This window comes from Typopeltis vanoorti, chromosome 12 (genome assembly GCF_054136105.1).
Source record: "Typopeltis vanoorti isolate ZY-2024b chromosome 12, IOZ_Tvanoo_1.0, whole genome shotgun sequence".
Classification (NCBI taxonomy): domain Eukaryota; kingdom Metazoa; phylum Arthropoda; class Arachnida; order Uropygi; family Thelyphonidae; genus Typopeltis; species Typopeltis vanoorti.
Window position 1 is genome coordinate 36,151,110 of NC_143560.1, and position 14,164 is coordinate 36,165,273.

The window sequence follows — 14,164 nt, forward strand, 5'->3', positions numbered from 1 at the left end:
TATAGAAAATAGTGGGAGATCAGAAGAGAACCAGAGGTTCTCTTCTGATCTCCCACTTCTGATCCCTGGAAACTATATAAAAAAGGGTGTGAGCAGGGGAATGAGAAGCAGGTTTTTTTCATGCAGAGTTGTGAATGATTGGAATGCCTTGCCTGAGAGTGTGGTGTCTGCAGAGAATTTGAGTGTATTTAAAGCACGGTATGATGAGCTGTGTGCATGATAAAAGGACTTCCTAGATGAGTCTTTGACTCCATGAGGTCTTGGATGATAATAATAATAATAAAAAGAAATGCTTTCAAGAAATATTTATAAACCAGATCAACTGAAGATTAGACCAAATGCAACATAAAGAAAGCCATAACTAAAAGAGAAGTGATAAAATGACATATAGAAAGTTTGAATAATTTTATTGTCATTATTATCATTATTAGACCTCCATGGAGTCAAAAACTCTTTGTGGAGGCCCCTCTGTAACACACATTTCCTACAGTCACCATGTGCTCAGGTAATGCCTTCCAATCATTCATCACTCCCTATGCAAAAAAAAACCCACTATTTACTCCCTTGCTCACACCTCCTTATTCGTCATCAAGGGCTCACCTCATGTTCTCCTCCCCATCCTTCTATGGAAATCCTCTTCTACTTAATGCGATGAAAAATCCTTACAGACTTTTATGTCTATCATATCCCCCATCTTTTCTCCACTAGATTCTGCAAGCTGTATTTTTCAATCTTTCTTCATGCTCAACATTCCAGAAACCAGAAACTGCTTTAGTCAATTGCCTTTGCACCTTCCCAATATCTATTTGTCCTCCCAGGTGACCAAATCTATGCACAGTAGTTCAGATGTGGCCTAATCAAAGCCTTATACAATGAAACCCAAACCTCCTTACTTCTACAAGTCAGTGTCTACTGCATCATTGCCAGAATTCATTGTCCTGTCATCACAATTTTAGCAATGTATCCTGTAAATTTTAGATCGCTATCCACCATCATCTCCAGATCTTTTATTTCCTCCACCTTCTGCAATATAGTCCCACCAAGTATATACTCTACATCCTATCTTTGTTTTCCAAATTTTAAAACCTTACACTTTCCACCACTGAACTGGTAACTCCACTTCTGTGCTCATTCACTCAGTCTGTTCAAGTCTTCTTGTAAAGCCACAACATTTGCTCTACTCTTCCTACTTCTTCCTAACTTTGCATCATCTGAAAACAACTGAATATAACCATTCAAATTGTCCCCAGTATCCTTAACATACAAGTTAAACAGCAACAGCTCTAAAACAGAGACCTTTGAAGCACACTACCAGTCAACAGACTAATCTATAATCCAACCCTATCCATTCTAATATAACTATTTTGCAAAGCCTTTGCAAAATCCAAGTATACCAACCATGTAGACTGCTAAAATATGATCTTGTTTTAGCAAATATTTAGTGGTTACAAGGATAATCTTTCTTTCACACTACACAGAAAATCTACTCTCACAGGCAGATACATTCACAAACTTTCCTACCCCCCCCAACAATATGGTATAATAACAACTCTAACCAACAGAGCCAACAATCTTTGTTCCAGCAGAACTCAGCCATATATGCCACATCTATCTAATTATTATTACGTGACACCTCCAAGGAGTCCAAAGACTCATCGAGGGAGGGCACCTACTCTATAACTCTCCGTCTGCACCACTTAATCCACCAACTACAGCAAACTGCCACTACCATCATCTACACCACCACCACCTACTGCCCACCACCACCACTAGTATTTTTTGGCTGTAGTTTTGCGTATGTACTCAAGGTTGATGTACATATGCAAAATATGCAGGAGAAAAAACCCTGCTACCTCCATATGAGATCAGCTAACTTACCTTCAATTGAAAAAAACCCATATAAAGATTCTGGGTACAGTTCCCATTGAATACATAAAATACTTAATCCTTTCCCCAATCCTTGATCAGAATGCTTTTAGTAATGCTATCATCACTCCCTATGTCTGGGACACACTGGTACTGGCTACCTTCATCCATTCCTATAATGACCAACTCCTTCATCACTCAGCGTGTGTGTGTGTGTGTGTGTGTGTGTGTGTAGAGTTCCTTTTCCTGCAAGTTGTCCTACTATGGACAGACTGAAAGATCAGCCATCATCCATGTGGAAGAGCATAAAAAATACATCTCTAACCACAACTATGGCCAGTTGTGGTTAGAGATGTAATAAATGATCATGTAAATTTAGAGATGTAAATGTAGAGAAAAAAAATGATCATGTATTGCAGCAAGTTTAGACGTGAATAACTTTTTTTTTTAGATATGCTGCTGCCCTCAAAAATCAGCATAATCTGAATAAATCCAGATGCATTAAACTTTCTAAAATATTGGAAAAATTAATTCTCAAAGATCCCTTATTACAACTAAGGTCTCCAGCTCCCACCCACAGACAATGCCCTACCTAGTTAGGACTAGCTGTCTGTCTCTGCCAATTTTCACTTAGTTGTATATGTGTGTGTGTGTGTGTGTGTGTGTGTGTGTGTGTGTTAAAATTTTATATTATATCCCTGAACATGTCTCTGTGACTGAGATAAAATACTGAAAGAATTAAACATCTGTTTTAATATTTTTCCCGGTGCTGTTTTACTCCATTAAGCCTACATGAGCCAACTTGAATAAGTAGAAATACCAGAAGCTTTTGAAAATTTGGGAAACACTGATTCTGTGACTGTGACATGGACAAAATACTGAATTATTAGGTGTCCCAATCTTGTGTTGTTATTCCACAGAATTTTCAGAATATTGTTCAACAAACACTTATTCAGATTTACATAAATCATTCAAAGCCAATCAAACCAATCAACTCCCTACCTAGGTCCTTTTTTGGTGGATCTAAAATTTTTGTATATAAAATTCATTAAAGTGGTACTGACAGTATATGCTATTTAATACATTTGAAAAAGCTTTTCATGAGCAAAATGAAAGATAGCCGCAAGAAAATATTAACTGTAACATTAGGTTTATTATGTAGCCTAAGTATTTAATTAAAACAATGAATGTACATACCTCCCTTTCTGGAATTTTTAGATGGATGGTAACTTTGAATGAGTAGTCATCCTCTCGTGTGATCTCCAATGAAGAAACATCTTCAATAGCTACCAATGATGTTGGCTGCAGAAAGAGTTTCTAAAATATATACAAAAGTTTTCACAGTGAACAGCAGTACATGCATATAAAGTAGCATGCCACAAAGTGGAAGCATAGGGTTGAAACAGTTTGTAAATTGTTTGGCACCAGTATAATCAGCATGAAAAAAGTCCTGCTAGAACTGGAGCTATTTATTGTATATAAATTGAGACTTTTTTGTTAATGAGCAATCCTAAATATATATATATATATATATACATGTATGTGTGTGTGTATATATATGTGTATATATATATATATATATATATGTATATATGAAAAAAAAACATTGATTTTTATACAAAAATCTAGATCAAAGGATGGAAAACAACTAGAGAGCTCTACAGACTAGTGTCTGCAAAGAATTTGAATGTGTTTAAGGCACGGTATGATGAGCTGTGTGTACGAGAGTGGCCTGAAAAGTTCTGATAAACATCTAGAACAAAAATGATATTAAAGCAACTGATATAATCACAAGAAAGAACATATCTTAAAACCCTTTAACTCCCATGTTCATCAGATTGTAATAATTTGTTCTTTTTCTTTTAGGACATATAAGAAGAGTTGCTTTAATATCATTTTTGTTCTAGGTGTTTATCAGAACTTTTCGACCCCCCCCCATATAACAAAAGGGACCTCCTGGATGAGTCTGTGACTCCATGGGGTTTTAGGATAATAATAATAATAATAATAAAATTAATTTATATGAGATCCAAGCCAATAACGAAATAATTATTGACATGATCCATCAATATTTACTTGATTAACCGATAATAAATCATAGTAAATTTACTTCAACAAGTTAACTAGTGAATTTTCAATTAATCATCAACCTTTCAGGGATTTAGGCCCATGGCCAGTTCCAGTCTCATTCCATCTTTTCCTTGGTCATCCCTGACTTCTATATCCTCCAACTGGATGGTATCGGAGTATTATTTGGGTGTGTGTGTGTGGGGGGGTAGTCTTGAACTGTCCATTCTTTCGATATGTTAAAACCACTTCTTTTGATATTCATATACTTTGTCCAATACCAAATCTATTTTTAGTTCTTTAGGTATTCCTGTGCTTCTTTTTTTTTGTCCCAGAGAATATAGCCTGCTATCCTTTGCAGGAATTTCATTTCTCCAGTTTCTATTCTTTTTTCTTCTGTAGTTTTTATGGTCCATATTTCACTTCCATACAGTAGAGGTCTTGCCAAAACTTTATAAACTCTTATTCTTGTATGCTTTTTAACTTGGTTAAGTTTGAAAATATTATTGATAAAAGTCTGAAATTTTGATATCAGTGTCAGCTGCTTATCTGAAAAACTCTCTAGGGTTTTTCTTGGACTGATTTGCTAATTTCTGCTCATACTATAGTTTTGCAGTTCTTACCAACTGAGTCACCTTCCTGGCCTGCTCTTTATACTCATCATGCAATCGATTGCTACCTTTATTCAATGTGTGCTACCTCCACATTATCCTCTTCTTCCAAATTTCATAGTTAATCCTTTTATTCATCCATTTGACACCTACTTTATTCAGTCTTTTGACCTTTGGAATACATTCACATATCAATGTAAACTTTTTCTTTGTCTGCAACTTTGCTTAATAATGTTATTCATCCATTTAACTTCTACCTGATTTATCCTTCTTACCCTGGGTATACATTTTGATACTGCTTTCTTCACACATTCCTTGACCATCTCCCATGTACCACCAGCATTTCTCCCCTGCAAATGCTTATTCCATAGTACTGCTAGCTGATTTCTTAGCTTGTCATAATCACATGCTTTGTAATTCCATATATATATATCAATTCTTAACTGAAAGTTTTGCATATTTGGCCATCTTCCAGGTCAAGACTACATGATTGCTTTCCCCGAGCAGAGGCAGCATAACTAGATTGGTTACTGTTAAGTTCTCTGAATTAGCTGCCTCAGGTAATTATCTCTCAGCAGCAGTCTCCTCTCAATCTGTGTCCCCATAATAATTACTTGACCAAGTAGTAAGTGAATCCTACCAAGCACACAGAAATGTTCTGGGAAAATTTGGAGAAAAGGGCAAGGTTAATAATAATGGTATCTGCTGGATTTCTTCTTGGGATATGAACTAGTCATCACTAATACCATGTTCCAGCATAAAGATGTGCACAAGTTCACGTGGAGAAAAGACATAAGAAATATGAATTGCCTCAATGACTATGTTATTGTTTATAGTGATATCTTCATGCTGGTTCAGGATACAAAAGTGTACATAGGATTTGTACACTTTTTCACTTTTATACACATAAGTAGAATAAAAATGAATATCACATGGAAAAGAACAGTTGAAAAACTTTTAAAAAAGAATTAAAGCTGAGCAAATTTTACAGGTAAACTGTAGACTAAACTATACAAACATAACTGAAGAAAGAATGAAAGAGTTTGAAAACAAGAACCGAGTCCTGGAGTCTCTGTGGCACTGACTGATTCAGCTAGGGAGTTATTGGTGAAGTTGTCTATAAGGATAGAAAACAAGAATTATTATTATTATTTGACACTTCCAGGGAGTCCAAAGACTCATTGAGGAAGGGCACCTGCTCTACAGCTCTGTCTCCACCACTCAATCCTCCAGCTGACTACAACTACAAGGACATCTACCGCCAACCACCACCACTAGTATTTCCACAGACAATCACAAATATCCATGCCCACGGCAGGATTCGAACCCGCAGCCTTTTTTTTTGGAGAGCAGATATGCTAACCACTCGGCCAGCCAGGCTGGTCACATAGTGAAAATGCCATGGTGAACACTAGAAGATAAAGAAGCAGTCCAGAGGAAAAGAAGAAAGCATACCGAAAGTTCTTGGCAAATAAGTCGGCAAATAAATACAGAGAAAAATGTGAGAGATATGAACCAACATGAAAGTATCACTATAAATGTAATAGTAGCTCAACAAAAGTCATAGTAAGACTTTGGTAAGAAGATAAATACTATTGTATAAAGGTGGAAAAGCGTTCTGGAGGCTATTGAAAAAGCTTAGAAATGGAGGAAAGAGCTATAAAAGGAATCAAAGATAATAAAGGCTAGGGAGTTATTGGTAAAGTTGTCTATAAGGATAGAAAAACAAGAATTATTATTATTATTTGAAAATTGAACTTCATGAAAAAAAACTGAAGATAAGGATGTTATGTTGAATTTTTTCTTGACAATTATTCATAAGACTATTACACTTTTTTTATATAATCTTTGTCAAGTAGCTTTATTTTATCCTCCTACATGTTTCGCCAATCATTTTCTATTGGCATCCTCAGGGAATACAAACTAGTAAGCTAAAATGAAGGTTACAGACTAGGTTATAACTGATGGTTCTAATTCATACAAAAAATTGGTATTGTGCGTGACAATGTGCGTGTCTCGTTAACATGATTTATTCATTATGGCTCATGATGTAATTGTTATGAAAGTTCATTTCTTCGATGTTTAATGATCTGATAAAAGTTTTCCAAATTTCTGGTAAAATTAGCTAACCTTTTAAAACCACATAAGATCATAGTGGCATTCAAACCAATCAACACTATTCGGAAATTTTTAAGATCACCGAAAGATCCTCACCCATTCTACAAGTACTCTGGAGTATATAATATACCTTGCTCATGTGGTATTAGTTACATAGGTCAGACCTCTAGAAGCTTTGAAACGAGAAAGAAAGAACACATAGGATATGTCAGAAATAACAGACAAGACATTTCAGGCCTTTCATGCCACTTTGCCTCTACTAACCATCACATTGAGTGGGATAAGAGCCCTATGCCATACATAGAAGATAATTATCATTCAAGAACCTTTAAAGAAGCAGCTACAGTTGCCCGTAAAACTGAAAACCTAAACAAGAATCAAGGTCTAATTTTACCAGAAATTTGGAAAACTTTTATCAGATCATTAAACATCAAAGAAATGAACTTTCATAACAATTACGTCATGAGCCATAACGAATAAATCACGTTAACGAGACACGCACGTTGTCATGCACAATACCAATTTTTTGTATGAATTAGAACCATCAGTTATAACCTAGTCTGTAACCTTCATTTTAGCTTACTAGTTTGTATTCCCTGAGGATGCCAATAGAAAAAGATTGGTGAAACATGTAGGAGGATAAAATAAAGCTACTTGACAAAGATTATATAAAAAAAGTGTAATAGTCTTATGAAGATAAGGATATTCTAGATCTCTGGAGTAATATCTTTGAAAAACTGTTAAACAAAACACGACAGAAAAATAGAACAGTATTATCATATATGAGGGTGTGTGCTGAAAAATTATGATAATCACCATGAAGGAATTGAGGTAGAGCCATGTAACTTACATATTATTCTACATATTCCCCATGAAGTGTTATACAGTGTTATACACTGCTGCATCATTTGCAATTCTTTGAGAAAGAAGTCTTTCTCTTGTTGCACAAACCAGCCCTTTTTGTTCTGGGTGTTTATCAGAACTTTTCAGCCCCCCCACCCCTCATATACCTTTTATTCATTAACTGGCTTGTTACTTTATTATAAAAGACAACCAGATTACTGAAACAAGAACCCTCCAATCACTTAACAAATCCATACTGATTTTCGTAAATTATTACTCTCATTTGCCCATTTCTGCCTTCATAGTATAGTTGTTTGAAGAATGACAGAACAACGTGAAAGTGTGTTCTTTAATTGGAAAAGACGTGAATTTGATTCTCATCATGATGAGAGGAATCTATACATGGACTTTTAGTTGAAAGTGAGTTAACCAAATCTCAAAATCTCATATGGAGGATTTTTCATCCTGCATACAGGCAAACTGGCCAGAAAACACTTACAATTAGAAAATAAAAATGCCATTAGTGCAGTAGATGACAGTTTGACAGCAAATTGTGCACTGTGTAAATGGAAAAGTTAAGTAATGTAGAACAGTAATTATGCAGTGTTTGCATTAAGATTCAGCAGTGCAGTGCTCTCTGGCAATGAGTCCTTGCACTCCTTGGGGTCACATAATAATAATAATATAATTGTGCATAGAGGTTCAGCATTATCACTGAGTAGCCATTTCCTTTATCCAACTCAAATAAAGTAAGCAAATTACTAAGGCAAGACCTACCCTTCACAAAACCATGTTACCCACTCTAAAGTATATTTCCACCTAGTCCTGAATTCTGTGTTTTACCAACTTCTGCAATACCATAACCATCACTCCTGAGATATTAACTGACCTATAATTTGAAACTTCTGTCTTGAAGTTTCCTTTGTGCAGTAGAACTATTTTACTCTCTTTCTACTCCTGTGGCAGCTTCCCAGAACTGAGGCTTGCATTAAACAGCTTCAGAGGAGGTGCCAATTCCCTTGCACATTATGATAATACACAGGCTGATATGTCATCTAAATCCATGGCTGTGTTTGCATTAAGATTCTGCAATATTGGATGCACCTTCATTTCATCTACCTCTACTTTTCTATTGGTAAGTGTGACATCTCTCTCTCTCTCTTTCTCTTGGACAAGAACATCTCCACCTGAATGGTACTGCAAAATGATCACTCAGTAACTCAACTATTTAATTTGCATCTATCATTTTCTTTCTACCAATACTTGTTAAAGTCGTCCTTCCTTCTGCTTGTCACATAGCAATAGAACCTAATGGGATTTTGTTTGGCCTCATTGTTTAGCTTCCTCTCTGTCCTTCAATGCCATATGGTCACCTTTTTTTTTTATATATATATTTTTTTTACCTGTGCCTTGTAGTGCTCATAGCTTACTGATCATCTTTTTCTCTATATTCCTTATACAACTTTGCCTTTTTCTCTTGCTTAATGCTGCATCTCTTGCTTAATGATACTACTGATCCATCTAACTGCTACCTGATTTATCCTTCTGACTCTGAGTATACAGTATGATTACTGCTTTCTTCGAACACTTGATCATCTCTCATTTACTGTTAACACCTCTCCTCTCCAAATTCTTATGCTATGGCACTGCTCTTCAGTTTGTCATAATCATCTGCTTTGTAATTCTACATATAATAATATTTGGAATTACAAAGCAGGAATTCTACATGACTAGCAATCTTCCAGGTCAAGAATACATGACTACTTTCTGTAAGTGAAGGCTGTGTGACTACATTAGCTACTGCTAAGTTCTCTGATGCTATGACCAGGTCCAGCACACTTGAACCTTATGCCCACTCCATTACATGCCATACAGGGTAGCAGAGAACTTAGCAGTAACCAATGTAGAATCATTAGAACAACCCCTTTCCTGTTCTGGAAATACTATACTTGCATTCTATTTCTATGACCATATCATCCTTTTTCAATCAAATCTCACTAATGCCTATAATTTTTCACCAAATTGAACCAACCAATGCTAGAAACTCCTCACTCTTATTCCAAATACTTCTGGTATTAGTATACACACAAACTGAAATACCCCCCTTCATCCCGAAACCTCTCTTCCACCTTGTGATCACTCTCCCACTTAATGCATGAATTATAATAGATAAATGAGCAACCTTCTTAAAGACACCTTTGCATATCAGATGATAGATTGGGATCCTATCAAATCTCAAAAGAAAAAAGTGCATAGATTTTTTTTAAAAAAAAAGAAAAAGTTATATCTTATCCCTACCAATACTAATGTCTAGAATGCCTGGATTCACACTCATCTGCATACTTCCTAAACATATTAGTTTCCCTGACTCTGCACTTCTGAGCCATAATAAAGCAATAATTTCTCAAGGCGCCTAACTCTGAATCCATGCAAATGTAAACCATAACTGGTAATTAGTTTACGGAATTAACAACGCATATAAAGTATATTAATTAAAGGTAACTTTAATGAATAACTTCTATATTTCGGCAATGTCACATTGCCATCTTCAGGAACATAAAGATATGGTATGTGCACTCAGGAACTAACACAAAGCAAATGAGGAAGAAAGCAAGAAACTAATATTGTTCCTAAAGTCCTAATGGTTCCCGATTGCGGGCTAATTTGGTAGTCTTGGCAGTTGGGCTGAAGTTCTCATAATGAAAGTCTCCCAAATTTGGGGCAGTTTCATGCACCCAAATTTGTTGAGGTTAGGAACGTTTTTTAGAGCTGCTGAAGATTCTTTCAATAATCTTTCATATTTAAACTTGCTGCGATGAATTATTTTTGTTTTCTTCCAAAGAATTTTATGGTGGGTATCTAAGGCATGGTCTGCCAGCCCAGAGCGGCTGTACTGGTGAAACCGGATGTAGTCTTGGTGTTCTGAAATCCTGATATTTGTTGTTCTGCCTGTTTGGCCAAAGTAGGACAATTTGCAACTGCAAGGGACCTGGTATACACCAGGTAGGTCTAGGGGAAGTGGTTGGTCTTTGGTAGAGCGGATAAGGGATGCCAACTTTTTATATGGTCTGTAACAGGAAGTAAGGTCATATTTTTTGAGGATATTGGTTATTTTCTCAGAGGTGCCCTGGATGTAGGGGATGGTGATAGACTTGGTGTAGTCTTTATTGTGGAGGGGGGAGGGGGGTTGTGGTTTACAGGTTTTAGTATTTTTTGGATTTTTTTGGGGTTATAGCCATTGGCTAAGAAAGTGTTGAGGATGTGGTTTAGTTCAATAGTCAGGGCCTTGTCATCTGAGCAGATTAATTTTGCCCTGTTATATAGTGTTTTTATCACCCCATATTGTTGTGAGGGGGGGGGGGATTGCTTGTGAATGTATCTGCCAGTGTGGGTGGGTTTTCTGTAAACAGAGAAAACCAAAGATCCATCAAGCTGGCGGGTGATTAAAGTGTCTAGGAAGGGGAGGGTCTTGTTTTCCTCTTTTTCTAAGGTGAACTGGACTCTGGGGTGTTGGTTGTTTAAGTGTGCTAGGAAGGAGTGGAGTGTGTCTGAGCCATGTGGCCAAATAGCAAACACATCATCCACATAACGAAGCCAAATAGTGGGTTTTTGTGGGGCAGAGTTTAAGGCTTTCTCTTCAAATGTCTCCATAAAGAAATTGGCCAAGGGTGGGGAAAGTGGTGAACCCATGGCTGTCCCCTCTATCTGTTTGTAGAACTTTCCTTGCCAAACGAAATAGCCTGAGTTCATTGTGAACTGAAATAGGGCTGAGATATTGGGAGGAAATTTGGCTTGGATGAGCTCAAAGGTTTCTTTGAGTGGGCATTAGTGAATAGGGAGGAGACGTCAAAACTGACCATTATGTCAGTGTGTTGGAGTGTGAGGTTTTCTATACTGGCTTTAAAGTGGGCTGAGTTTTTTATGTGTGATGGTGTGTTGCCAGTGTAGTGTGTGAGCGTTTTGGCTAAATGTTTGGCTAATTTATATGTGGGGGAATCAATGCCATCCACTATGGGACGCAATGGCACATTTTGTTTATGTATTTTTGGGAGTCCATATAATCAGGGGAGGTCTAGAGTTATAAGGTTTAAGTTTGTTGGTGACTTCCACAGGCCAAGAAGTGACTTTCTTAAGGAGTCTGTGGATAGTTCTAATCTGAGAGCTGGTCGGATTATATTCATTGGGGAGGTAAGTAGTACAGTCTAGTACTAAAGAATTCAGCTTACCTTTGTAATCTTTTTGATTGAGTACCACAGTGGCACTTCCCTTATCAGCTTTGGTGATTACTATTTTTTTGTTGTTTTTCAATTCTTGTAGGGCTGTATATTCGTTTTTGGATAAGTTGGATTTTGGAGGTTTGGCTTTAGTGAGAACACCGACTACATCCAGTCTCACGTTGTTGGCGATATGGTTAGGCAGGTTGCGAATTCCACGCTCTATTTGGATCATGATTTCTTCAGCAGGTATCCTTTCAGAAGCTAGGGCGAAATTGTGACCACGTGATAGTGCGGTGAGTGCTTCAGGCTTTAAAACTGCCGACGAGAGGTTGACTACAGTGTTGAGTGGTGGCTGAGGTATGGAAGTAGAAGTCTTAGCCAGGTTTTCGTATTTTTTCACGTGCCGACTACGTATTTTTTCGAATTCCTTTCTTGCCGATGTGCATGAGATGTCATGAAGTATAGACCATAGATCAAGGCCGAGTGTATTTGAAAGCTCTTCCTCTAGCGCCCATAAGGTTTTGTTTTCATCGGCAAGGAGAACGCACGTCGCGGTAATTTGTTCTCTTAACAGGGCGAAGCTAGTGCGGTTATAAATGCGTAGAGCTTTCTCGGAAGTAAAACGGTGCTTCAATTTGACACAATTAGGGATCACTTTGTTATCCCGGCAGCGTTTTAGGAACGTCAGACGATTTATTTGCCTAGATATCTTCAACCTCAATTTGCCGTATTGACGGGCCTTTTGTGTGATTGCATCTCTGTGGATGATCATGATTCTAGTAGCAAGACTTATACGTTGGTTAGACATAACTGGTAATTAGTTTACGGAATTAAAAACGCATATAAAGTATATTAATTAAAGGTAACTTTAATGAATAACTTCTATATTTCGGCAATGTCACATTGCCATCTTCAGGAACATAAAGATATGGTATGTGCACTCAGGAACTAACACAAAGCAAATGAGGAAGAAAGCAAGAAACTAATATTGTTCCTAAAGTCCTAATGGTGCCCTCTTGCGGGCTAATTTGGTAGTCTTGGCAGTTGGGCTGAAGTTCTCATAATGAAAGTCTCCCAAATTTGGGGCAGTTTCATGCACCCAAATTTGTTGGGGTTAGGAACGTTTTTTAGAGCTGCTGAAGATTCTTTGAATAATCTTTCATATTTAAACTTGCTGCGATGAATTATTTTTGTTTTCTTCCAACGAATTTTATGGTGGGTATCTAAGGCATGGTCTGCCAGCCCAGAGCGGCTGTACTGGTGAAACCGGATGTAGTCTTGGTGTTCTGAAATCCTGATATTTGTTGTTCTGCCTGTTTGGCCAAAGTAGGACAATTTGCAGCTGCAAGGGACCTGGTATACACCAGGCAAGGAAAGTTCTACAAACAGATAGAGGGGACAGCCATGGGTTCACCACTTTCCCCACCCTTGGCCAATTTCTTTATGGAGACATTTGAAGAGAAAGCCTTAAACTCTGCCCCACAAAAACCCACTATTTGGCTTCGTTATGTGGATGATGTGTTTGCTATTTGGCAACATGGCTCAGACACACTCCACTCCTTCCTAGCACACTTAAACAACCAACACCCCAGAGTCCAGTTCACCTTAGAAAAAGAGGAAAACAACACCTTCCCCTTCCTAGACACTTTAATCACCCACCAGCTTGATGGATCTTTGGTTTTCTCTGTTTACAGAAAACCCACCCACACTGGCAGATACATTCACCAGCAATCCCCCCCCCCTCACAACAATATGGGGTGATAAAAATACTATATAACAGGGCAAAATTAATCTGCTCAGATGACAAGGCCCTGACTATTGAACTAAACCACATCCTCAACACTTTCTTAGCCAATGGCTATAACCCCAAAAAAATCCAAAAAATACTAAAACCTGTAAACCACAACCCCCCCTCCCTTTGTCATCTGGGAGAAATATTGTCATCTTTGACAATATTTCTTCCAGACCTACTCATTGGTTCAGATATGTCGATGACATTTTTGCTGTATGGAATGGCTCTTCTGATGAACTTCAACAATTTCTCACTAAGTTAAACGCATTTCATCCTAGGATCAAGTTTACCCTAGAAGTAGAATCAAATAAGCGGTTAGCCTTTTTAGATCTTCTAATTCTTCGCCAACCAGATGGTAACCTACATTTCTTAGTTTATAGAAAGAAAACTCATACAGGCCATTATATCCATGCGGAATCTCATCACCATCCCAGTCAAAAGGCAGGAACTATTAAAACACTGGTTTATCGGGCCCACTCCTTTTCTTCTACAGACGATCTTTTACAGAAAGAACTACAATATATAACTTCTTCCTTTCTATCTAATGGTTATAAGAATTGCTTCATTAAAAGAACTTTGAGTAGTTTTAATATGTCTTCCTCTTCAAACACAGAGGAAATAACGCGCATTACTATCCCTTATGTACAAGG

The 14,164-nt window shown here is 37.3% G+C and overlaps 1 protein-coding gene across 1 annotated transcript in view; it reads right to left on the reverse strand.

Moving 5' to 3' along the window:
* LOC150100697 (uncharacterized) overlaps positions 1-14,164 on the reverse strand; it is a 463,381-nt gene that overhangs the window by 72,446 nt on the left and 376,771 nt on the right. The window contains exon 14 of the mRNA XM_090401246.1: positions 3,064-3,183. Coding sequence (XP_090257372.1) covers positions 3,064-3,183 — 120 coding nt within the window. The remainder of the gene's footprint in view (positions 1-3,063; positions 3,184-14,164) is intronic.